The sequence below is a fragment of the Poecile atricapillus genome, chromosome 2 (genome assembly GCF_030490865.1).
Source record: "Poecile atricapillus isolate bPoeAtr1 chromosome 2, bPoeAtr1.hap1, whole genome shotgun sequence".
Lineage (NCBI taxonomy): Eukaryota > Metazoa > Chordata > Aves > Passeriformes > Paridae > Poecile > Poecile atricapillus.
In genome coordinates, this window is record NC_081250.1 from 54,316,095 (window position 1) to 54,340,990 (window position 24,896).

Genomic DNA, 24,896 nt, shown 5'->3' on the forward strand with positions numbered 1-24,896 from the left:
AAAAGAGGATTGATTTTTAAACTGGCAGGATATATGTATTGCTTCCTTGAATCTCTAGCATGAAGCCAGACATGAGGGGAGCCTAGCAAAGGTTCTCTATGAAGCAGAAACAGAGTTGCTCAAGGGCTCTGAGTGTTTTCTTTATATTAATAAATCCTTTGAGCTTACGGAAAGAGATACTGTCATTCTCTTCCATTATTATGTGACAATAATACATTAGTCTTCTATGAGAGATACTTATCCTAGAGATAATATTTAATTAATGTGCAAAGAAGGAAGTTTAAGTGAAAAAGGTACTTTTAAAATCATATATATTTAATACATTGACATAGATATTTCAAAGTCCTTTTTTTCCCCCTTTTGATATCTGGGCCATTTGCATACATACACACTGAAGCCTACCACTGTCAGCTTCTGAAAAAAAATGACAAACTGAAATATACTTCAGGAAAAATAGATCCAGTATCCATGCATGGTTAGGTGATTTTTTTTCTGCTTGAACTTTCCCTGTCACCGTTCACAGTTCAACACATAGGAGAAGGCATAACACAATTCTTCAGAATAATCTAGATGCAAATCAGAAGACAGAGAAAACTTTCTCTTACAGGACAATTCCAGTTCATTGTGCTATTTGGAAGCTTGTGGATTTGCATGCAGAAATCATGGGTCTGCATCTGGCTGGTTATTACTGTGAATACTGCATGAATATATTTCAGTGGTTGGCTTACTACCAAATGAGTCAATCAAGTATTTCTGTAATATTCTCCTCATTATGTGAACACTACTTGGGGAAGACATATTTCTTCATTTTCAAATTCTTCAGATATTGGTAATCTGTACTCCTCATCCTTTCAGATTTCAAACATATAATGATTGCACAGCAAACATTGGAGTACAAAATCTTTCCTCATCTATATATTTAAGACATACAAATATTAAAACTGAAGCACAATAGGAAAGACAATGGCCTTCATTTATGCATGAAGACTTGTAACTTTTAAGAAATTCCAAACCTCACCAAAACAGCAGGAGTGCTTTATCAGTGCATAAAGGACCAAAAATATTTAGCATTTTGGATTAAATTTCACTTTTGACAGAGTGATCTGGCTTCTTCTCCTCTTTGCTCAAACAAGAAGTTTTGCTTTTGTTTTATCTGATTATCAAAGCAAATTGAGCAGATTGTAAAATTCTGACACAAGGATAAGGCATATACTATATACAGGATAATTTAGGTAAAATCTAAATAAGACTAAGCACCATGTTAAACAAAGAACTACAATTTGGGTTTTTTTCAGAAATTATGAGGCACATTTAGAAAGATAACTCAAATTCCTAGGCTTGGTCCTCTATTGCCTCTGGTTTCCTACAGCCTCTTTATAATCCACCCTGCATAGCATTCCCTCAAAAGAAGAAATCCAAAATTAAGAATTGTCTTAGCTTCCACTCTGACACAAGTCTCACAGAGGAGGATTTCCATCATTTCTGTTCAGACACTGATGTGACCTCAAATTTTTCTCAGCTTCCGGAGTCAACTCCGGATGCAATGTTCCTGAGCACTTCCAATGTTTGGGAAACATCAGTAACATAGAAAGCCCTTTTCTTGGTACCACCTACATGCATCAACTCTGTCCACTACTTTGATTATGTCACATTAAAGAGTTTTCAATGTACATCGGAAAACTTCAGTCTTTGACCTCAAGTTCTTCTGTGATCTGCTTCCCAGGAATCTAAATGGCTAGCTAAAACTCATGGATGAAATCTATAATTACCAAATTCAGTCTTCCAGGATAACAACTGTCAAACCTTCTCTGCACACAGCAAAGTTTGCTCTAAGAGGAAGGTCAAGGACTTGGAATGGATTCCAACAGCAATTAAGGAGCATTCCTGTGTTTATTATCTTTGGCTTCACCACATTCTGCTGCAAAAGCTAATACATTTCTTGTTATCTGCCTTTCTCTGATGCAAATATAAGCAATATGCATCTCTAAGAAATCCCTTCATAAAGATTTTAAAATCTAAACAAAACCAAAACTTTAAAAGGCAAACAAACAAACAAAAAATTTCTAACAAAGACATACAAAGCCAAATGTCCTTATCAAACATGCAATATGCTATTCTACAAGTTTCTGCTGAGAGGAAGACCAATTTGTGACTATCACTAGTCATGTTTCTTAATGCTTTACTGGAAGGTGATAAGATATGATGATAAGGAGAGCAGTGTAAGAACCTCTGTAGAGCAGAAAGATTTCATTGACTGTGATGTATGTCACTGGTGATAACAACGAAAATTTTTCATGCTTATAACCACCTCATGATGCTAAGATGAACAGATTATAGGAATGGTAGGCTCTTTTTTTATTGGTTAGCTTTCATGAAAATTGTATTAAGGTTGAACTAGTAGTAAGTTTGGTTTCCTCCTCCATGCAAAAGTAATTAAGAAGGCAATGACAAAAGGACAGTTATGTCCAGTACTTCTGACTTGAAATAATTAATGTAGAATAGTAACACTTTCAAAAGTGCCTAAATGCTTCAGGCTTTTAAGGGTCTCTTCAAAGTATATTTACTCCACATAATACAGTGTGTTAGCAAGACCCCAGAGCTATTAACTAATGAACTAGATCCTGTGTCACCTTGTTGAGAAGCAGAATTAATTAGTCCAGCCATAACAAGATACTGCCGAGAGTTTTGGCTTCTTCAATCTGTGCTAGTACAGCACTGAGACATGCACATATAAATGAACTGTCTCTGGCAATTTGCTTGCAATGCTGTGTTACAGTGCATAGACGTGCCTTCAAGCACTCAGTCTCGTAACTCTGATCGAAGGAAACTCAGGCTTTTACAGGTATGAAAGCTGCTTTTGAAAATAAGACTTGGGCACCTCTGAAAAGATCTATGTCCAAGACACAGTACCTTAGGCAGAAATCCAGGCAAGAGGCTACAATCTGAAGTGTGAAATTTAGTACCAAAAGTAGAATTTGTTGCAAGTTAGCTAAAAGACATTAGAGTGGCTCTTCTGGATAGATGTGGATCATTTCCAAGACTGATAGAAGTTTCATTACACAATTACCCTTTCCATTTTTCAGTGATCACTGCCTAAAATAGACAAAAAAGGCTAGTCAGCTCTTGGTTTAAGTTAGACTCACTCTGCCTCAGTCCATTTCCACTTCATGAAACTACAAATTTGCATGACCGGAGAGCCTGGTCCTGCATTTTTTACGTTTATGCCACTCTGGATACAACTGATATTAGAGAAATAGTACAGCAAAATAAAGACACAGTCAGCAAAAATATGTTAAAAGAATTATTTGTCTTTTGATTCAAATTCACATGGGAGGTAATTAAACAAACACCCTCCTCCATGTATAGCTGTGGGGAGAAAAACCAATTGAAAAAAAAATAAAAATCTTCCCTTACAACTGACCTTTTCTTTTTTTGCTTTTTTTCTTGCAAACAGCAAAACCTCATGTATTCAGCACAGTGAAACTTTGAGGGGGAAAAAAGAATCAGACTCCACCCAGCAGAAATCCCATACATTAATGAGGGTCTGTCAAAACAGAATCTCCTGGTAAAGGGTTTTCCAAGGAATGTTCTTAAATGCTGGTTTTATTAGACTGTTACAATCCCTCCCTCTAGCATCTCCCTCAAAATGTGTCTCTTTTAATTTCTCAGGCTTCTAATGAAATAAATTAAATATTCTTAATATATGCCATTCTGATACCACCAACTGAGATTTCTGTAGGTCTTAGCCCAAGGAAGATGTTAGCAGTCACTACTTAAGCAATTATTGTTAAGAATTTTGTGAACATTTGGATGTTGCGTGGGCTAAAATATTAGTGGTTACCATGTATTAAAGCTGCATAGCTGAAAGAGATATTGAAGTGATAACAAGAAAGAGAAAAGAAGATTAAGGCTAATGGACATTGAACACCTGAAGAAGAGTATGAATTGCACATATTCAGGAGGACTTTAAGAGTCTCAAACATTTCAGGACTTTGAACCTCCTAGAGCTTCTGGAAGAATTAAAAAACCCCAAACAACATAAAACCCCAACAATCAACATCCTTCTTTTAAGTGTGTGAGGAGTCACAACTTGCTGTCTGTCCCAGTGGTAGCTGCCAATTTTCTTGGCTAGTGTTGGAAAGAAAACTAGGTCACATAGCAGTCTCTACACATTTCTTCGTTGCTAATTCCACAGTACTAACTCTGAACTTTAAACTCCAGATATTGAAAAGTACTTACATCTGTGGTTCTAGAGAATTGAAAGTCTTACAAGCAGCTTGGCATGTACATACTCATTTGCCTACCATAGCATACTTTACCAGAAAGAAAACAGGAAAAGTTTTGGAGTTGAACAAGGTCAACAGAAAAAAACTTGCAAAAATCCCCCAAAACCCCAAAAAAACCTCAACAAAAAGAACCCAAAAAACCCAATGACAAGAAAACCCCACTCAATTACTAGTATTAGTCCCTTTGGTTTTATCTATGCACAAAATGATACTATTGTCACTTAATACATACTACAGGGATTTAACAGAAATGGTTTAAACCCCTGTAAAGGTATACATTTCAATGTTGGAATATTATTATTTCTATTTAGTTGAAACAAGACTGAAAAAAAAAGTTAGTAACTAACCAACTAACTAACAAATTCAGGCTTTCCACTATATTTTTTCTCACCTGTTTAAATTTCATTAAAATGTGCCTTAGATTTAAAAAGAGTATTTTCTTTTGGAGTGGGGATAGCCCAAAATGAACTTCATCAGAGCAGAAAGAAAATGCTACAAACACCTTTCCACACCATTTTATAATTACCTCAGTCCCCAAAAGAAGGTAATGCCCTTGTCTGTGGGAACAATGACATCCTAGTATTGTGGCCTATTGCATATTTTCCAGACTGTGGCCTTGGTCACTTAAACTGAGACAAGACAGCTGCTCTGCTTAGAATCATAAACTTAGTTTGCAAATAACTGTTCTCACTTCAGAAAGAAAGTAGTTACACAAAACAGTGAGAATAACAGTACCTACATAGACATGTAATAGTTGGGAAGACAGAAATTTCCTTCACCATAAAAGATACTTTAGCACATTCCAAGCCAGTCCACAATGAGGACAATGTTAGTTTTTAAAATCCTATCCCTGTTGTTATTGCACATGACATATTACATTGTACTGTACAGTATGTGGTGATGAGAAATTCCCTGCTTATTTAATTGTGATCCTTCAATGAATTTGAAAGGGAGCACTTTATTTCCATTTCTTTAATTTACTAGTTCTTTAGCTGATGATTTTATTAACTCTTGTATTTGAGAACTGATGCTTAACAAAAAAAGGGGAAGGAAAAAAGGCCCTTGGCAGTATTGTGAAGGCCTGGAACTGAATAATGCACTTTAATAATGAGGAATAGAGCTATGGCTTTTGCTGATGGCTGTGACCGGCTCTGTGACCTGATTATGTCGCAGAGTGTCAGCAGCTGAGACACTACAAAAGGGAGCGCATCCCATCAAATCTATCTCCATTGTAATCACTCGCACTGCTGAGAGGCTTGTTAGGAGCAGGGAATCCATCAGGCCTCATTAGCACCGTTTACCATCAAGAAGCTCAAAGAGCAAATGTGTACCCTCTCATCAGAATAATGAGAGCCAAAGTACTCCTATTATCTAATTGGATCAACAATGCCTCTCTCTCTAGTTTCCTGAGCTACTTGTGGACTACAACACTCAAAAATTAGTTATTTTTTTGTTAAGTACCAAGGTGGACATGTGCTTAAGATTTTTCTTATACAGAAGATTTTCATATCTAAAGAGTAAGGCATGGGCACAACGAAGCCTGAGTTCCTTCAGGAACATTCTTAGATTATAATGAAACAATCCCAATTAATTCACTGTTCAATTAAAGTGTGAACAATACAATTACACCATACAAACTTAGATTTCCCTTTTAATCTCCCAGGAAACAGACTATTGCCCTCTTTATCCATAAGGCAGTTCATCATGCCAACTGTTATCATGCTACTCTTTTCTTTTATGGTAAAATGTTATTTTGCAACTGCTGAATTTAGTGCCATGTTTTTCCCGTTAGACAACTCCCATCTTTCCAAAAGAGAAACTAAACTTACTCAGTACCCACAGTTAAAATGCATTTGATCCTGCTGAAGTCAAGAGACATATATGAATGCAACTGATAATTAAGAAACCAAGTTAATCAACCTTACTTTCATATTTTTGTGGCTTATTTCCTTACAAGTATTATGACAAGAGCCAAAGCACACATTTCACATACTTAATAAACATAGTAAAACCAACACAAAACTCCTGATATTTTCTTTCATTTGCAAAGCATAAAAAAGAGATGTTGTGTTATTATCGGAAGAATCGAAGGGCAACAATGGCACTAGGTTCCTCCTGTAAGGGCAGGCTGAAGCTGAATAGGTAGACAATCTCTTTGAAATCTACTGACAGGGTGCAATCTGGCAAACCTGCTGCCCTGGCCCTTAAATTTAAGAAATGAAAGCCCAGTGCTGCAAACACTTCCTGGAAAGTGCTGAGGGCAAACAGAATGTAAGCAGTGTTACATGGGCCAATAGCTCTTCATAATATGCCTCTGAAAATGAAAATTTGATTTAGAGTCCTCTACCTGTACTATATCAAATTAATCAGGTGATCTAATCATATTGTTTCAATGGATTAAATCTCTTGGCTTGGTCTTGGGAAGCTCTGGTATTGCAGTTCATATTGCCATCCAAAGCAAAGGAAGAAAAATAAATAAACATGCCATAACAGTGAATTCAATAATTAAGTAAATAACAAATATGTTATAAAAAATATTGTTAATACATATGATTTTGTTACTGTAATTGTAAGAAATTCTAGGCTATTGGGAATTAAGGCCATGCCATATGTCATTTAAAGGATCATTTCCCTTAAATTTACCATAGGATCTTGGATTTGACCTAGAGCTTAATGTCTCCAGGGATTACTGATCACCATATATTTAGCTAGACAGATGGACATTTACAAGCCCTGAATTTCTGCAGCAGAAACAACGTGTCATTACAAAGATTGCACGTACCAACATTCTAGTAACTCATTCAGCTTTATGTTTTTGGGAGTGAGTTTTGGGTATCATACTTGTGATTCCTTGAAGGGATGATTGTCCAAGGGCAGATTCTTAACATATGGTGCAAATCTGGCTCTTTAGTGACTCCAAGCAGATTATTCAGAAATGGAGCATTTCAAATTACTATTTGTTTATGCTCCCAATTTTGAAGAAACATCTTTTAGTTCTTGGTTAGGTGCTATAATTCTATTAATTTCAAGGGAATGTAGTTTAATTTCTGGAATGCAGATAAATTATACTGACTAGTCCTGTTTTAAGGCAGCCTGAGAAGTGTTCTCTAAGTAATATGAGTTTATTATATTATAAATATAATATAATATAATATTATATTATAAATATATTATATATTTTTATAATATATAAAATATCATAATTGTATAATATTCTATAATATTATATTATATAAATATTATAAAACTGTGTGTTATATTACACACTTACTATCAATATTTATCTATATCATGGCAAGGTCTGCAGTACTGATTACAAACCAATGAACATTTGCAAAAACAAGTAATAAAATTCAACCCTTATTTAAAAGACCAAGGCAGATAGCTAGGTGCTATAATTTTATTCCAACAACTGGGAAGATTGTTCCTTTCCTTTCTCTTTCTCTGCAACCTGTGGAATTATTGGACTTTACATTATCTCTGGAATAAACAAGACTCGGCCTGAGTGAAACTTCCATCCAGCAATATCTTCTTAGTAGTATTTTTTTTAAGGATACAATGAATAGTCACACAGAATATGTTTTCTGTGGAGAACATGTAAAGGAAAAGCTATAAAAAAATTAGTCTACATTCATAACTTCTGCTCTTACAATAAACATCTTTGTTGAGTGCCTCATATGTGAGTGGCGACTGTGAACCATTTCTGGAGCACAGAGAAGATAAAAACAAGCAGGCTTCTAGGTTGGAGCTGATCTGACTATGAGTTATAGGTATTATAACCAACTTTTCTCCCAAACCAATACCCCATCCCTCCAGAAATCTTAATAGGCTTTTGAGAGCCTCCATTTAAAGCTGGCTGCATAAAATGATCCTTTGATGAAAAGGGATTGAAACAAGGGTTAAAGTAGACATTGAAAGGTTATTGTAGAGGGCACATTGTTCATACAATCCTCCTTTAATATGTGTGGTGTGCACCTGCGATAAGATGATTCATTAGATAAGGCCTCACTTTGACAAGCTCCATCGTTCAACCCTCGGGGTAGTGATGGAACAATTCTGCACCCACCCAGTAAATATAACAAGGTCAGCATTTTTTTTTTCCTGGGACTTGGATGGTGATAGTGAAGCTCAGGAAGCATCCTTGTTTATGTGTCCTGTTAAAAAAACTGGGGGGATGTGGGGTCCTATAAAGTGTTGACTTCTATTTTTTAATGGGCCAAAATAAAAAAACCTCACTCTTGTTCAAATTAACTAGCAGAAAATTACCAGAATAAAAGCAGCCCTTCCCTTTATTCCTCCTCGCTAGTAAACAGTAGGAGTAGAAACTAAACTTTAGCTTCACATATCATCCAAGCTGCATTATTTCAATAAATAGTTTTCAAGACATAACATCCACATAAACATTGTGGATATCAGTCTACGCCAAATTTGTAGAATTTAGAATGGCATGCAAATTACTCAGTCACCAGTTATACTGAGAGATTTGTTGCAGAGAAAAAAGGCATTGTGTTAATTTTAGCCCTAATAAATGCAATAAAGAATGAAAGTGGTCACAATCTGAAAGTCACTTAAATATACTGTATCAAAGGAATTATTTTTGTATATATTGATTCAGATGTGTATCTTTCTGCATCATACTAAGACTGAAATGGAAATGGTTTGAACAAATAAACAGCTTCAAAATGTAGGTAATGCATAAGCTCTCTCTTAGACACAGTAACTCTTAAACAATGCTCAAGTTCCTGTTTGGAAAATTTTTTTAAAATCAAAATAATCTTCCAAATTTGCATACAGGCTGGCATATTCATTGCAAATTGCTTAACATACCTAATAAACAAATGAGTAAGCCACTCAGATAAGTCCAACCCTGATACTTCATTACAATTTATTTTCCTTTACTAGAAACATTTAATGCCTTTTAAGAAATTATGTAATACAGAAATGCCATAGAAATGCAAAAAAGTGAAGCACATTACTGCTTCAATATAGGTGTCTATTATTAGGCATATGTAAATGGAAGAAGTATGTGTGTTAAGAATCAGTCCAGGGCTGCTGGACTTTTAAAACACCATGGTATTGCACTATTGCGATATTTTTAAAGAGTTGAAACAAAATAAAAGAAACCCTTAGACTCTTCTAGCTTGAAAACACTCTTAAAGAGTGCCTAACTTCCCTCCATTTCTCAGACTTTCCATTTCTTACCTTGTCTGGCAAATCAATATTTATTTATCTTCAACATGTGCACTTTTAAATTGCTGTCATACAAGCGGAACTCATTTTTGTCCCAAGATCTGCCTGCCATCAGAATTCACTGTTTGCTCCATCTTCTACTCACCTGTCCTTGTGCATTAGTGACGAGCTGGCCTGTGACCCCCTGAAGACTGGAGAGGGCGTTTCCAAAGGCCTGGGAGCTTGCTATTGAGCCCATAGCTGCTGCTGCAGCTGCTGCTGCTGCTTGACTTGCTAGTGGATTATTAACCAGCTGGAAAAAAAAAAAAAAAAGAAAATATCATTATAAAACCCATGATAAACATATAATGCTAAGTGGATAATATAAAAGTGACAGCACAGTAATGTTTATGTTATTTTAATGTTTTTTACCCACTTAATTGTGTGTAAAAAAACTGTCTGCTCCAAGAGCTCAAGTTTGAGAAGTTCTTACTTCTGGGGCTTTGAAAAGAAATAGTTTTAAAAAAGGAAGAGGAAATTCCATGTTGATGTTGAAGAATAAAAATCCCCTTTTTTACCCTATATTCTCTTCCTTTTTTTTTTTTTTAAATTGAGTTATGTTTGATGTGTTTCTTTAGGCTCAAGTTGCTAATGCCACAGGTTTGGCAGCTTAGTACTGCTGTAAAGAGCAATCAGTGAAAGATTAGCACTTGATTTGACTGGGGGTGGAATGTTTACTTGGGGATATTCAGAACAGAAACTATTTTACTGATGACCACAAACCCAAGAAAAGTCTGCAAATCCTTTTAATTTTTACCATTAAATAATTAGTTTCCATATCTAGGTAAATCACAGTAGAAGACTCAACGTTGTAAGTGAGGTCAGTAGATATCAACTAAAAATTCAAAATTCATTTGCAAAATAAGCAACATGTTGCTTCTCAAATATGAATGATTAGTCCCAGGACTCACAAATTTGAATATTTAGGATTCATAATAATAGGAAATAATTTGTATTGCCTGCTTTAGTCAATCCTACCAGAATGCTCCATAGAAAGCACAGAGCATGGTCATGGCTTTCATCTTAGGAGACTAGGGGGATCCCACAGAGAAACACTCCTATCAACTCCTGTGCTTATCAAGCATACAAAATATGTGTTCCTATGTCATGGACATGGCTTTGGACATGGCTTTTCCACTGAATTATTGTGACGTTTCTTATCCTTTTCTGAGAAAGGACAAACTTTGAGCCAAGCGCACAGGGATGACAGTAAAAAAATAAATGTTGGGAACCATCATCACTTGGACAGCTGTCTTGAGAGCAATCAAATTGAGTTCAAGAGGCTGAAAATACATTTTAGAGTGGCTTTGCCTCCTAAGAACCACTGCATGGTAGCAGAACTTGCAAAATACACATTAGCAGGGTAGAGCAGCCAGAAGTCTGAGGGACAAAAGAGTCTAGGGACATTTTTTCTTAGACTGAGATGAAAATGCTAGAGCTAACTCAGAAAAACTTTATGTTTGAGCTGAAATTAGTAGGATTTCTAAGTCCTTAGATGACAAGTGAATTATCAATCTTTTAGAAATGGAGACTCACAAGGTGCAGTAAGGGATATACTCCATAGACAGGCTCTGCTTCAAAATAGGTTATAAAAAATTAATCAGTGATTAGTAGATGTTTTAAGCATGTTACAGATATGAGTAGTGTGTATGTTATAGGCGTTTAGAAGCCCATCAATAGAAGATGTCAGATATGGTTATAATCTATGCTTATAAGAAACCTACTTGTCTGTTGGACATTGCAAAATCTACAATTGATTGGTCATACATTAAAACATCTATTAATCATTCATTAGCCTCTCATGAAGTATTTATAAATGCAACCTTGATATAAAGTGTTGCTTAAAGGGGTGTCTTGAGCACATCCAATCCCTCTAGAAATTGTAAAGTAAATAAGTAAATAAAGATTAGTAGCAATGCCAGACAGAAAAGATGACATTGTTTGGAGGAAATATTTTGGTTTGGAAGAAATTGTTATATGAATCTCTAAAAGCAGTTTTGAGCAACCCATGGCAAGAAAATTAAGCAGGAATAAAACACAAAGGGAAAAATTGCAATGTGTGCTTGATTAGCAGTCTTGATGAGCTGTCAGCCCAGTACAATGACCAATGTGAAACTCAGTCCCTGAATGCAGACTGCAAGAAATTCCACTGACTGCACAAAGGTGTGAGTGCAAAGGTAGCTGATGCACTTTTCAGTGATTTTGGTGGTGGTGCCTGAGCACAGCAGTCTAATTCCAGAGAACAATATAAGTAAACTGGTTTGTTTTCTGCTCAAAACAGTGGCATTTTTTTATTGTCCCAATCAGAAGTTGGCAAATCCTGCTTTTTAATTTCACAGAACTCTGCTGACAGTACTGGTACTTGAAGAAATTTTCTTATAGCAGTAAATATTTGGAGAAAAAAGGGGCAGAAGCATGAGTGTAAGACTTTAAGAAAAGGCCTTCTACAATCATATTAGCAACCCACAAATTACTGCACCTCTGATCCTACAGCATCTGACTGCAGGTATAAATGATAATCTTTGGACAGTTACCCAACATCAGCTAATAAACTGCACTATCTGCTATATTCAGGGCTTCAGAGGCATGCAAGAACAGCTGCTTGGGAAGCATAAATAAGCTTGTAAATCTGGAAACTACAAAGGGTTAAAACCTTCTAAAAATCAGACTATCAACTTCTAGAATCTCTTTTCCCTTTTTCTTGCACCAGCTTTCAAAAAATGTACATTTTCAAATACAACAATAAAATTTAATTACAACAAACCCTGGAGACACTCAGGATTGCTTTTAGTTGCATCACAGAGATAAGCTACTTATTAAAAATGATGGCAAAGGCTGTGATATGCATAGGTACACTGCACAGTACCATGTTCCAGGAAAAAATACAAGGAATGGGCCAAATCACAGGGTAAGAGACTTCAAATGTGCATATGAAACCACCCCTATCTTTTCATAAGTCTGATTAAAAAGGAGAGGATGCATTTTTCTTTGAGTGCGTTGGGGAGCTGTTGACTGCAAGTTATGCTCTATTCAATTGACCCCTTTTATATTGTGTGCAAACTGGGGATGAAGAAATACATCTCATTTCATTATGTCTGGACACCAAGATAACACATTGAATCTTCCTTTTATTTAAAAAATAAGATCTCTAACTTGAGAGGTTTATGCAATTTCTCAGTGTAGGTTGGATCCCTAAGAATACATGTTGGAAATATTGGAAATATATTGTGAAAAATCCCACAAAAGGCTCTACCCATTTTGTTTCTGTATTTAAACAATTTTAATTTGGAAGGCTGAAATATTTGGAGCTGTTGATTCCAGTGTCCAAATCTCTTCTCCAACTCAAAACACCAGCCATAATAGTTAGTAATAGTGATTTTTGTTTAAAGTAATAGGCCAGCCCCCTCAATGATGCCTCTGCTAATGACATGGTTTTTCGAGGAAGAAAATTTTATGAGGAAGAATCTTCAATAACTGAGTAGATCTAGCAAATTTTTCTGAATTCCCAAAGCTGAACTTTTAAAGGTAAAGCATATGAAAATTGTCTACTTTAAGCCAGTAAAAGCAGAAGACATTCCAGTGCAGCACACAGAATTCACACAAATAAAACTTACCTGAGAAATTCCGGAGGATGAAAGAGGCACTACTTACAAGATGCTAAAACTTTGCCATGCAAAGCCAGAGTTTCTTTGGTTAAGAGATAGTCTTCAAAGAACCCAATCTGAAGAAAAGGGTGTGAGACTCAATGCTGCAAGTAGCTTTCTTGAGAGCCAAAAATACTTTTTGCTTTTGGAATAATAACATCTTCCTCTTTATACTGAAAACTAACTCAGTATTTCATTGTACTTGCTGTGAGAAACTGATCAAGCATTCATCTATCTGTTGTTGAATACAAGATCAGATTTGTTAACCCACACAGTAATTTTACCTTGTAAAAGGCATGTCCTACTGAACTTTCAGTCTCCTGGTCTGGAAATCAAAGAGTAAGTTTTACTCATTACAGTATCAGCCAGTCAAATACAAAGAAAAAACCCGAACAGTTTTGCTAGTGAAAAGTCAAGACATTTCAGGATGCCAGAGCATCACAGGAGAAAATGGGAATGTAACTTGAAAGGTAAAGACACTTTACACACTGCCAGTATATAGATCTTGTGTGTTTTCTACAGCACTTGTGGGGGAGGCTGAGTAAGGACATGCTGCTATCTGAATGCAGCAATGGAGAATATGAAGAACACATTGCAGAGTAACTTGAGGCATAACTTCATTTTACAAAATAGTATTAGTGTTTTTCAGGAAGACTGTTAAAAATCACATTTCTGGATATCTCCTAGAGATGGAATTAGTGTAGAAAAATATTACATTTGATTAGGGACCAACAGATCCTCAGTCTCTTATGTTCTCTGACAAACGCTTCTGTAGGGAGCATCACACTACTAGATTAGCTGCTGAGATTATTTGCTTAAACCAATGTTTTTCAAGGGAAAACAAATATCTCTAACAGATGAGGAGAATTGAGCAATGGCTCTCTGTCCGAAACACATGACATTTTTCTTTTCTACCCATAATGAGGGAAAATTTTATTCACAGAAATGAATTTTTATCACCATGGCATGTGTTTTTGTAGGAATTTTTAGACAAGAATCTAAAATCAGAATTTTGTTGTATTTAGCTGACGAGAGAATTACAGGTTAAAATAGAGTGGGATTTATTCCCAGCTTTTCTCAATGGCTCATGAGACAGATTCTGGATAGTAATCACTGGACCTTAAGGAAACAGACTGTTCCATACTGAGCACAGGCTCCTGAGGATATTGATACCTTCTTTGTTACAGTGACTATCATTATCATATGTACTGGGGGTAGATGGAAAGGTTCTGGTAGTGGAGCAGCTGCAGAGGAGGAAGATAAAAAAAAACAGAGGAAACAGCAAAACAAAGGGAACAGCAAGGTTAGAGAAAGGAGAAGGAGTTATCCCACAGCAGTGAAAGTGTCCCCACTGTAGTCCTTGGAGGACCCTATAGTAGGCAAATGGGTATTTCCTGATGAAAACTGTGATCTGTGGAGTGGCCATGCAGGAGCAGCGGAAAAGTGTAAAGAGAAAGGAGCAAGAGAGGGGAACTATTAAGGACTGACTGTAGCTCCACATTGAGAGTGGGTAGAGAAGTCAGGAGTGAAGGACTGAAGTCTGGGAGAGTGGGGAGAAAAGCTGTTTTAATACTTGTCTTTGTTTCTCACTTAATTGTTACTATTTTAGAGTTCATTACCCCCAAGTTGAATCTGTTTTTCCCTCAGCACTGATTGCTAAGCTGTCCATCTTGACCCATGAGCTTTCTCACCCTGCTTCCTCCCCCATCCCACTGAGGCAGTGACTGAGTGTCAGAGTGGGCATTGCTAACCCACCACACCCCTACATGACAGTAACTGGAAACTATACCCAGCAACAACAAAACTCAAGTGTTTTCCATACCTTGATGACACAGAATTCCAACCTAGATATCCATATACTTGGTTTCTAAACCAAGAAGAGTGAATTGAGACAGAAGTGCAGTTTCCCCAAAAGTCACCATTAGCTCTTCTGGCAAGTTCTTTGCATAGTGTTAATGCTTATCTTCATAATTGTTTTCAGTACATATATATACCTAGTATCAGCTGACACCTCCCTGAACTTAAAATCTCATGGTCCCTGAACAAATTAAAAAAAAAGACACTGGAAAGACTGCTTCAATTGAATCCTGGGAAAGCACCTAGATACCACAGCAATAAGTACCAAATAAATGATCATAATAATCAACAAGATCACCACTTAGCACTTATATAGAATTGTGGGTGACTGAGCTCTGCCAATTTAGTTTATTGTTAGGATTTTAAGTAAAATTAAGTCAAATTTTGAAAAATCCTGTGACCATGCAGATCCCAAGAGAAAATATATAGGCAACATAAACCAAAATGCTGTTAATTGCATCCAAAGAGGTGTTATGAGCAAACGCTTCGGAAACTGTCTGGTTTTGTACTTATCAGTTAGTTTGTTTTTTTTTTTAATGTTAATCTTCCCCTCCCTCCCTCCTTCCTTCCCTTCCTTCTTTTTTGTTTACATAATTGGATAATTACAACATTTAACTTTTGTAAATGAACATCAGGGTAAAATGTCTAATAAAATTGCTGTCACAGAGCCTAGTCATGCATAACTATTTGAAAACATGCCCAGCAGGCAAATCTCAAATAATGGGAAAAAAAATTAATCTGTCAACATTTAGTTTTTGTACACTGTTGTGATATGATCAACCTCCAAAGTGTACAATGTAGTTATAATATCCAGACCTATCCAAAAATGTCTGATAATTTTAGAAATGGTTGTAGATGGTCAGAGTTCCAAATAGGCTGCTTAGACAGACATTTTAGTATATGCACATGTATCAGAAATTTATGTGCAGCATACAGTGTAAAGACAAGTATATTGAAATATCTGAAAGCACCGACTTGACAGAGACACTTAAAATATCTGGTTCTCACAGATACTTAGTGTGCTCATTATATGCATTATTGTGGTTGAGCTATTTGCTGTCTAAATCTATGCTGAATTTTCTATCAGAAATAAGTACTGATAGTGGTATCACTGATGCGACATGACTTGACTCAATGCAAAGCGACGCGACCTGAGGTGATTGGAAGTATGCAGCGCTCATGTGAGCCTTGATATGACATGGATAGAAGAGGATGCACAAAATTTCTCGCAATATCTTTGTAAACAAGGTGCTGCTGGTCAAATTTGAACCAGTCTGAACAACTACAATAACAATTTGCAAAATAAAAAGGTTACATTTCTTATAGAGCCATGGCAAAGCAAATAAAGAGCAGACATCACTTCCAGGTCGCTCTGACCAAACTAATGGAGACATGAATAATGAAGAACACATCAGGGCACAGGCTAAGAGTGAGCAGACACCACCCTAGCCACTTTAATTTCTGCTCTGTTAGCGACAGAAAAGAGAGGAGATGACACTAGAAGAAAGGGATCCTCATCGGGTCTAAACCTACAAGATAAACTAAATTGAAGGTGTCAGCATGTCTGAGGCTGGGTCTTACATGTTTCTACAAAGAGTGAATATATTTAAATATTTTTACTATCTTTAAATATAAATAACTACAAAATGCAGATGACTGACTGCTTTAGCAGCAGGTCAGTACTTACAGACTGACCCTAGACTCCTGTCTTGTAAGTTCCTGACTGTCCACATTTATAACTTACAAGTTTGAAATGTTCCAGATCTATTTAAGCTGCTACACACTGAACAAGATTTCAGTTAAACAGAGGCATCTTGGTTTTATCTGATTTACTTGGTTTTGTCTGATTTTTTCTGAGCTATTTTTGTGTTTACATAGTCTTTAAAATATCTAAAACTGTTTATTTCATGCATGATGCATATGTACTCTGAACAAACAACATCTGAATTAAATTTGGAATCACTAATAATCATAAATTGTATTGGTACTTATAAAAGAGGAATGTGTGCTGAAAAAGTTATCTGAAATCTCTAGTTTTCTGAAGTAGTTCCCATGTGTTGCAAGAATGAAAGCAAAAAAGCACATTCTAAACTTTTTTAAAGGGGCTGCAACACACTTCATTTCACATTGATTAGTTTCTCGGTTCCTGTGTTTGTCTATTTTAGAATGATTTATCTGGCTTCTGAAAGATGCTTTCCCTACAAGAAAAATGGTTACTTCAGAGTTCCCTTGCTGCTAAAACCCCAGAATCTTATCAAAAGGAAATTGCCATCTGTCTTTTTGGATAACAGCCCAGCACTTGGGTCTCAGTGATCTCTGTAGAAATTGTGTCAACGGTGAGACACACAAGATTAATCTCTTTAATCTAAAACATTTATTTGCCTTTAATTTGAATTTGTGAATGGCATGTGCACACGTAAATATGACCATTTGCATATATAAATGTTAAAAATGCAATGTGAGGTCACACCATGTTAATATGACACTTCCTGTCAAGAATTTGTGAAAAATATTTCTGAAAGTCTTGTCTTGCAATACAATATGCAGTCTTAGTATGTATGCCTGGAACTGTTTATTCAAATATTCATATTAAAAAACAAACTTCGAGGTACAGACCTTGTCTTTTGCCCTTTGAAGAATAAATCCTACTTAATACTTAGGGACACATTGTTAACTGAGAATATATATAAAGCTTCTTTTAAAATTCTGTGTCAGCTGCTCTGCAAAGATCATAATTTTTGAAGCTGGAAATACATCTGGATACTTTGGTTTATTTGTAATGTAATAGCATCACCAAGTAGTTTTGCTTTCATGTAAGCTAAGTGCTTACCTTGAATTTTTGTTGACCTGAATGTGCACAAGATCAGATCTAAAACTGTAACTGTGTGGAATATTTTTCTTTTCACTACTTTCAGCTCCAAACTGGACCTTATTCGATGCACTGATATATGATACAAAGTTGAAGGACAATACAAATGGCTCCTTAGTGCAGTAGGAAGATTGCCATCAAAGATACAAGTCAATCCAACATCTGAATCTGGTTCTTTATACAGGTATCTAGAAAGATGGAAGGATTTAATTATCTGTGTTTGCATCAGTTCACCCCAAAGTCAAAGTGACATAAACAGCATAATTGAAATTATGTTTTTGGGAAGTACTCTGTTTTCCAGGTTTTCTGAAAAATATTTGAGATACAAAATCAGTTGAGACACTGATTTTTAATTAGACATTTGAGTTTTGCTGAAATCTCTGTATATAAAATGAAATTTGAGAAGTATGAATAAAGTTGAAGAAAATGCTAAGTTTGAAAACCTTGATATCAAACATTTCCAATAAAATAAATATGAGATGTGAAAGCCACTGAAACAAGTAAGCTGAGTCAAAGTTTACAAAAGGGAAGAAAGCATGCAAAAAAGGATGTTTGGGATCCCTCAGCAGGATATTGTTAATACTTTCTGTGGGCACTCTTTTTTTACTTTAGTACAGTTCTGAATGCCCAGTGGTGGACTGGAAGTGTGATTTTGTTTGACTCTTTTCTGTCTGTCAATGGGAATGCTACTGCTGCTACTCCTTTTTTAAAGATAGAGCAATAAACACCTCTGAGCCTCCTTGCACAATCACTGTGTGAGCACATTGCATTTCAGATGGTAGCAACCCTCTGCCACATCCATATTTGGATTGCTTACTTTGAGGATAAACATACTGGAAGACATTAGATAGCACAAGACTGACTACTGCAACTTGAAGCCCCTGTTTATAATACATATGTACAGCCAGTGTTGTCTTTTTCACCAGCAGTCCTGCTCTGTAGATAAAGATACACATAAATTGGTAATAGGTGTGTATTTAACTCGCCAAAAATTGTGCCCTCAATGCAGCTCCTATAGGAGAAAGACAGAAGGGTTAATATGCAGCCATGTAGGGAACACATGTTACATTTGCAGCCACACGTGTAACTTTTCCACAGAGAACTTCTCTCCTTCCAGGACCTTCTGTCCCATTTGCTGCTATCAGGAAATGTGCTCCCAAAAATGAAGTGTAAGTCCTGTCCCAGAAGCAGCACATGCCTGCAGTGTGGAGCTGGGCTGTGCTCAGCATCAGCTGGGCAATTCCAGATTTAATTTTGTTAATGTTCTTCTGAGAGGTATAGAGAATGTTTTAAATGTACCAATGGCTTTGAAAGCCTTTTTAATTTGCTTGGTTGACTTTTGGTTTTTGGGTTTTTTTCTTTGTTTTCACAATCCACCCACATCTCACCTTTTGTGTGATTACTTCCTGGGTTTTCCTTTTTTGGAGTATATTTTTTGGGTATATTTCTTTTTGCTGTGATAGAGCCCCTTTCTGCTTTTACCTATTTGACTCCTTTTCTCTGATGTCTTATCTCCAGTATCAGCTACTTTTCTCATGTCACTCTGAATATGGTCACAATAGGTTTTCCGTATGGGAGTTCACACTGAGCTGCAAAAGAAGCAGTAAATCTACTGTATCTGTAATGCTGCCATATTAATTCCTAATCAATTTCAAAGCTGTATTTGAAACTCATATATTTCACCTCAGCAAAATCAAAATAATGTCAAGTTGCCAACAGCAAGTGAAACTTGAAAATATAATTAAAAACACATAGACTAGGAATGTATTGTTTCTGAGGTCTTTGCAATTGTCACTGTGCTAGGCACTATAAATTGATGGCAAGAGCGTATATGAAACTGAGACCCTCTTATAACAAAAGCATAGCTCCATATTGCTTGAGGTAACAGAAGAACTCTCAGATGAATGTGAGTGATGACTTCAAGGATAAACTGTATAATTTTTTTTTTTTCCTGCAAGGATCAGCTCTAAATTTGTTCAAATCTGATGCTGAAATCCTGCAAAAATTTAGCTAGGCTGCATGTAATCCTGATGTAGCCCTGGCTAAATTCGAGAGTTTGTGCTAGTGTGTTCTTGTGAAAGTAATTTTTCTATTTCACAGATAAAGTTGCAGTGTGACCTTATATACTCCATGTTATACATAAAATCACACACCAATATTAATTTATGCCTATAGTGATATTACTGTATCTTAAACAAAAGACATAGCAAAGTTTAGCTCCTACCATCCTCTTTTTTTTTTTTTTTTTTTTTTTTTTTTTTTTTGCATGGAGACAGAATGTCAAAACTAATGCCTGTGTTATTACTCAATATCTGCTACTGGCTGGATGCATAGCCTGGGGAAAGTCTAATTACCATTTACAATAAATAATTTCCTCCATATTTATTATCAATGGAAATCTACTCATAGAAATTCAGCCAAGGAATTCTGCTATACAGGCAAAAATATGTACTATCTTTCAACAGCAGCTCAGCTTACAACCTGAATGTCTGTAGCTTTTTCATTAAATTCATTATTGCCTTATTGTACCTAGACTCTTGTTCTTCCATAAGGCACTGTCAATAGACAGACAGATGAATTTCTTCATGTTCTAAGTATTTTCTACTTTTATCTGTTGACCAGATTCACAAAATATTTATGGGCCCTGTAGCGATTCTTGTGCTTTACAAAACAAGGGATTATTTTGGTGCTAAAAATAACATAAGTTCCAAGTTCTTGGTCTGATTCTGATTTCTTTCTACCAGAATATAAATCTGATCAATTTTAATGAGGTCAGCAGAGTTGCAGTTAGTTAAAACAGAGAAATTACTGTTAGAATCAGTCCCTTCAATTTCTTATAGGATTCAAATCTGCAATAAGGGGGAGGAGGAATGATTCTTTCACTTGAAATACTAGAGTTAGTTAGCTAATTACATTGATATTTTGTTTACATCAAATAATCTCACCAAAGACCTGTTCTTTTGGTTGTTGTTTTTCTGTTGTTTGTTGTTTTTGGTTTTTTTTGTTTCCATTTATACCTCTAGAAACTGTTTGCTGGGTTTTTTTGGTTTTTTTTTTTTTTTTTTTCCATTTATGCCTCTATAAACTAGAGAAGCATTAAAGTCAGAAGTCAAAACATTGACACCTGCAGCTCTGGAACTAATGGATTTTTTTGTTTGTGGACGAAAAGTTTCTTTGAAACACCCTATTCACCCCCTTAAAAACAAACAAACAAAAAATCCCAGCAACAAAAAACAGCCCAGGCAGACCTGGAGTGGGAAAAAATTGAAAATAAATAAATTTCAGGTCACTTGAAACATTCAGTTCAGACCAAAATGGTTTCTTGAAAGGAAATACAAAATGGATCACCCTCACAAATGGGTGTTATATATAAATTAAGTGGAAATACTTGACTTCAGAAAATCATTCTTATATGCCTTTTCTTAATCTCATCTATTTTGGGTTGGGAGCAACATATACATCTACCTATTTGCCAAAATATTCCTTTGGAAATGGTGAAGTATGCAGACCTCTTTGCAGTCACTGGGAGTGGAGGGTGCTACTGGTAATTGTGTCAGTAAAAGGGATAAGCCAAGGGTCAGAAATGTTTTTGCAGACAACCTAGTCAGACAGTGCTGCTGTTCTAATGCACCTCCAACATGTTAGAAGCTGTGATGAACTCAGCCCGAGTGCAATTAAGGCAGAGTCTTTTACTGTGTCTATCACATTTGTAATACTTGTACAGGCAATAAACCTCTAATATATGAGGTATGTGCTGTTTGCTTTCCAAACTTAAAGCTGAATATATTCCCCTGAAAAAGAAATTTCACAGAAGGCACTCACCTATTAGAAACCGTGTCAGGAGAAGAAAGATGAGCAGAAAAGGGATAGCCTAGTTTTAAGTATGTATTAACTGAACACAAAACAAGGGTGCAGTTATTCTGTGTTGAATTGTGTCCTCTTTCAACAACGGGAATCAGGAGGCAGGTAACAATCCTAGTTTCACCTCAAAGAGACAGACAAGGACTGTGACCTGCAGAAGACCTGGTGATCATCAGCCAGCTAGAAGAGAAAAACAAGCTCAATAGTCTAAACTAAGCCAGAAATTGCTATTTTTGCATGGGTCAAGGAACCAGTTTTTTAGTTGTATCAGCAAGAAAGCAACCTGAGTGTGCTAAAAGGGGATTTCCTTTCTTTTTCCTGAAGAGTAGGAGACTGCTGAGCATTGCAGGTTGCCAAGCCATCTGAACCAAGATCTTTCCGGAGAGAGAGAGAGACAAAGGTCCATTTACCACGTTCACCTATACTAAGGGTTTCCCTGGCATTTCCAGTTGTGAATCCCATACTAAGGAATATCAGAAAGCTTCTTTTCCCCACTGTTCTGACAAAGACCTAATTTAAAGCACTTTAACCTGATATACAGCTAGAACACCAAAATATTTCCTTTGATTTCAATTACATTCCTTATTTAAATCAATGCCCATGAAGTCAGACCTCTCTCTCTCTGTTCCTAATGTTCACCAAAAAATAACATTGCTCTTTAGAGCCATCAATGCAACAGGTGGAGTCCTACAGAGGTCACTGTAATTGCACCAGTTTAGACCAATGCAGAATTTAGTGCATTGATGCTGGCATGTGAAAAATAAATCAGAAATTTTATGGATATTAAAAACAGTGTTAAACCAGTGTGTTTTATACAGTGATTATAAGGTTATTTCTCAGTAATTCAATCTACCAAGAGCAAAAATATATCTTTTATTGCTGCCTATGATGGTAATAATTCTCCCTGGCATCTGTAAAACCAACAATAGCTTTTCATTGATTTTGCTTAAAAGGAAAGTTCAGGGTTAGAAAATAAGTATTTCATGTGGAAACAAGAAAAACTTTCCAAAGTATATGTGATGGAAATAATAATAATTATGTTTGAGAAGGAAGGAAGGAAGTCCTGTGATTAGGGTCACTGGGTAGAGATCTAAAAACCTCACCAGGGGTCCAATTCTTCCATGTATTTCCATTTCTTTAATTTCCTGTCTGAAAAATAAAATAAATAATAAAATTCTCTTTCTTTCTCATTGTTTGCTTGTTTTCTCATTAGATAATACATCTGCAAGCCCATCAAAACTGGGTTACATATGTCCACGCACCAAACTACGGCAAGATCAAAGATAAAACAGATCTTCTTATTTCAGGTTAAATCTGTATATGGAATACATTTTTCTGTTTACTACAAAGTACACATTGATTTATGTATTTACCTAGTGTTTTTAGCCACTGCCATAATATATATCCAGGTAATATTAATGGAGACAAAAAATTCCTCTGAGGTACAGAAATGAATGAGCATCTAAGTCACTAGTAAAGCTGTTCACAAAATGTAGGTTTTTAGCTAAGAAGCAGGAAAATGGTAAAAAACAAGAGGCTTTGTCAAAGTGAAGACTGACTTTACACAGGGAAATGGTAAATCCAGGAGAGCCTTCTACATAAGTCTGGACTTGCTGCTCTTTATAAATTAACTGGTTAAAGTTTGCTGGTTTACATTATCAGAGCACCCTGCAAAAAGAAAGCCTTGTCTTAGCTCTGAAGTTGTAATCTGATAATGTATGCATTATTTAGCAAACACTAATTTTAATCATTAATGTTCTAGAAACTTTTCCTAAGATAAACCAATTACACAGCTTATCACTGCAGTTGTGGGGAAATTCCCAATGCTTCCTAGCATTCCTTCTGGTTTTCTATTTATTCACACTCCTGCATAAATGTCACATATGATACTTAGTTTTTATCAGATCCTATTTTAAAATAAAGGACAGGAACTCAAACAATGCAAATCTGATCTCTAGACCTAACAATAATCTATTTTATTAAGCAGAAAAGATGACTCGTGTGTATAAACTACCTTCATCTGTAGCTGTTAAACAAAACAAAACTGGGGAAGAAAACTGTATGTTGAACTATGAGAGCTGTGCCAGAGTACTACAGGCTCCTTGTTTATGATTAGCGCTACCTGTCCCCAAGGTGGTGGATGGAGATGAGTGGACAAGGATGCAAGGCCTCATTGACTCATCTCTGCAAGTGGCTGTTGTGGAAGAGAAGGATTGATGATACGGTGGGCAGCACTATGGAGCTCTTGTCCCACCTCTCCTTTGGGACACAAATGGTTTTACCTTCAGTTGGAGCTGCCTCCATGGTAGCCAGCTCCTTAAATCACTGGCAGTGTCATGGGGATGGCTCTTGTCCCAGGAAGGATGGCCCTAATTGGCCTAATTTGTTTCTTGTTTGAGGTTTGGTTTTGGTAGGGTTTTTTGTGCATCTTCTGAGCAGATACTACAATCTGCAATCCTACACCCCTTCAGGGTACTCTCACTACTCAAGATCTAGTTTTGCTTTCTTGCCACAACTTGTTCTTTGCTCAGGGAAAGAAGCTGGAGAGTCAATAGAAACCATATACTACTGCATGCTATTCCATACTCTGAGTACAGAATGCCTTTGAATCTTCAAAATATATTACTCAGTCAGGACCAAACCTGGAGGTGGTGCCTTATTCAGGGGAACTCAAGAGACGATGTAAGGGCAGCTCAAGTTAAGAATCTTCTCTCACAGCTGAGATTAATGTCTCGTGCTTACTATCTACTCTTTAAAAATGTCCTGCACTGGATGACCAAAAATAAAGGCAGTGGGAAAAATGTCCATAATCAAATTATTCTTGGGCTGCCCTTCACCTCAAAAATGACATAAAAGTTTGGAAAAACCTGGAAGAGCTGGAGGCCTGGTCTTTGCTTACACCAATGTAGGAAATGTAAAAGTCAAACAAAAACAAATTTGGACACTTAAAGTAAAAATAGATGGACAAATAATCAATTTACAACATTAAAGAACAAAAGTGCAGTAATAAAAAGAAAGGAATGCCAGGCAATGTGGTACATGGAATAACCCTATTCGCCAAACCTGTGTGAAAAACCTCCCTAAAGTCAAATTATGAAAGAAAACAGGCATAAAAGGAAAAAAAAAAAAGAAAATACAAAAGAAATTGAA

The 24,896-nt window shown here is 36.1% G+C and overlaps 1 protein-coding gene across 2 annotated transcripts in view; it reads right to left on the reverse strand.

The window, feature by feature from the left end:
* The window catches only part of POU6F2 (POU class 6 homeobox 2), a 259,099-nt gene that overhangs the window by 45,423 nt on the left and 188,780 nt on the right, over positions 1-24,896 (reverse strand). For both annotated transcript variants that reach the window (XM_058832032.1, XM_058832031.1), the window contains one exon: positions 9,622-9,768. In XM_058832032.1, coding sequence (XP_058688015.1) covers positions 9,622-9,768 — 147 coding nt within the window. The remainder of the gene's footprint in view (positions 1-9,621; positions 9,769-24,896) is intronic.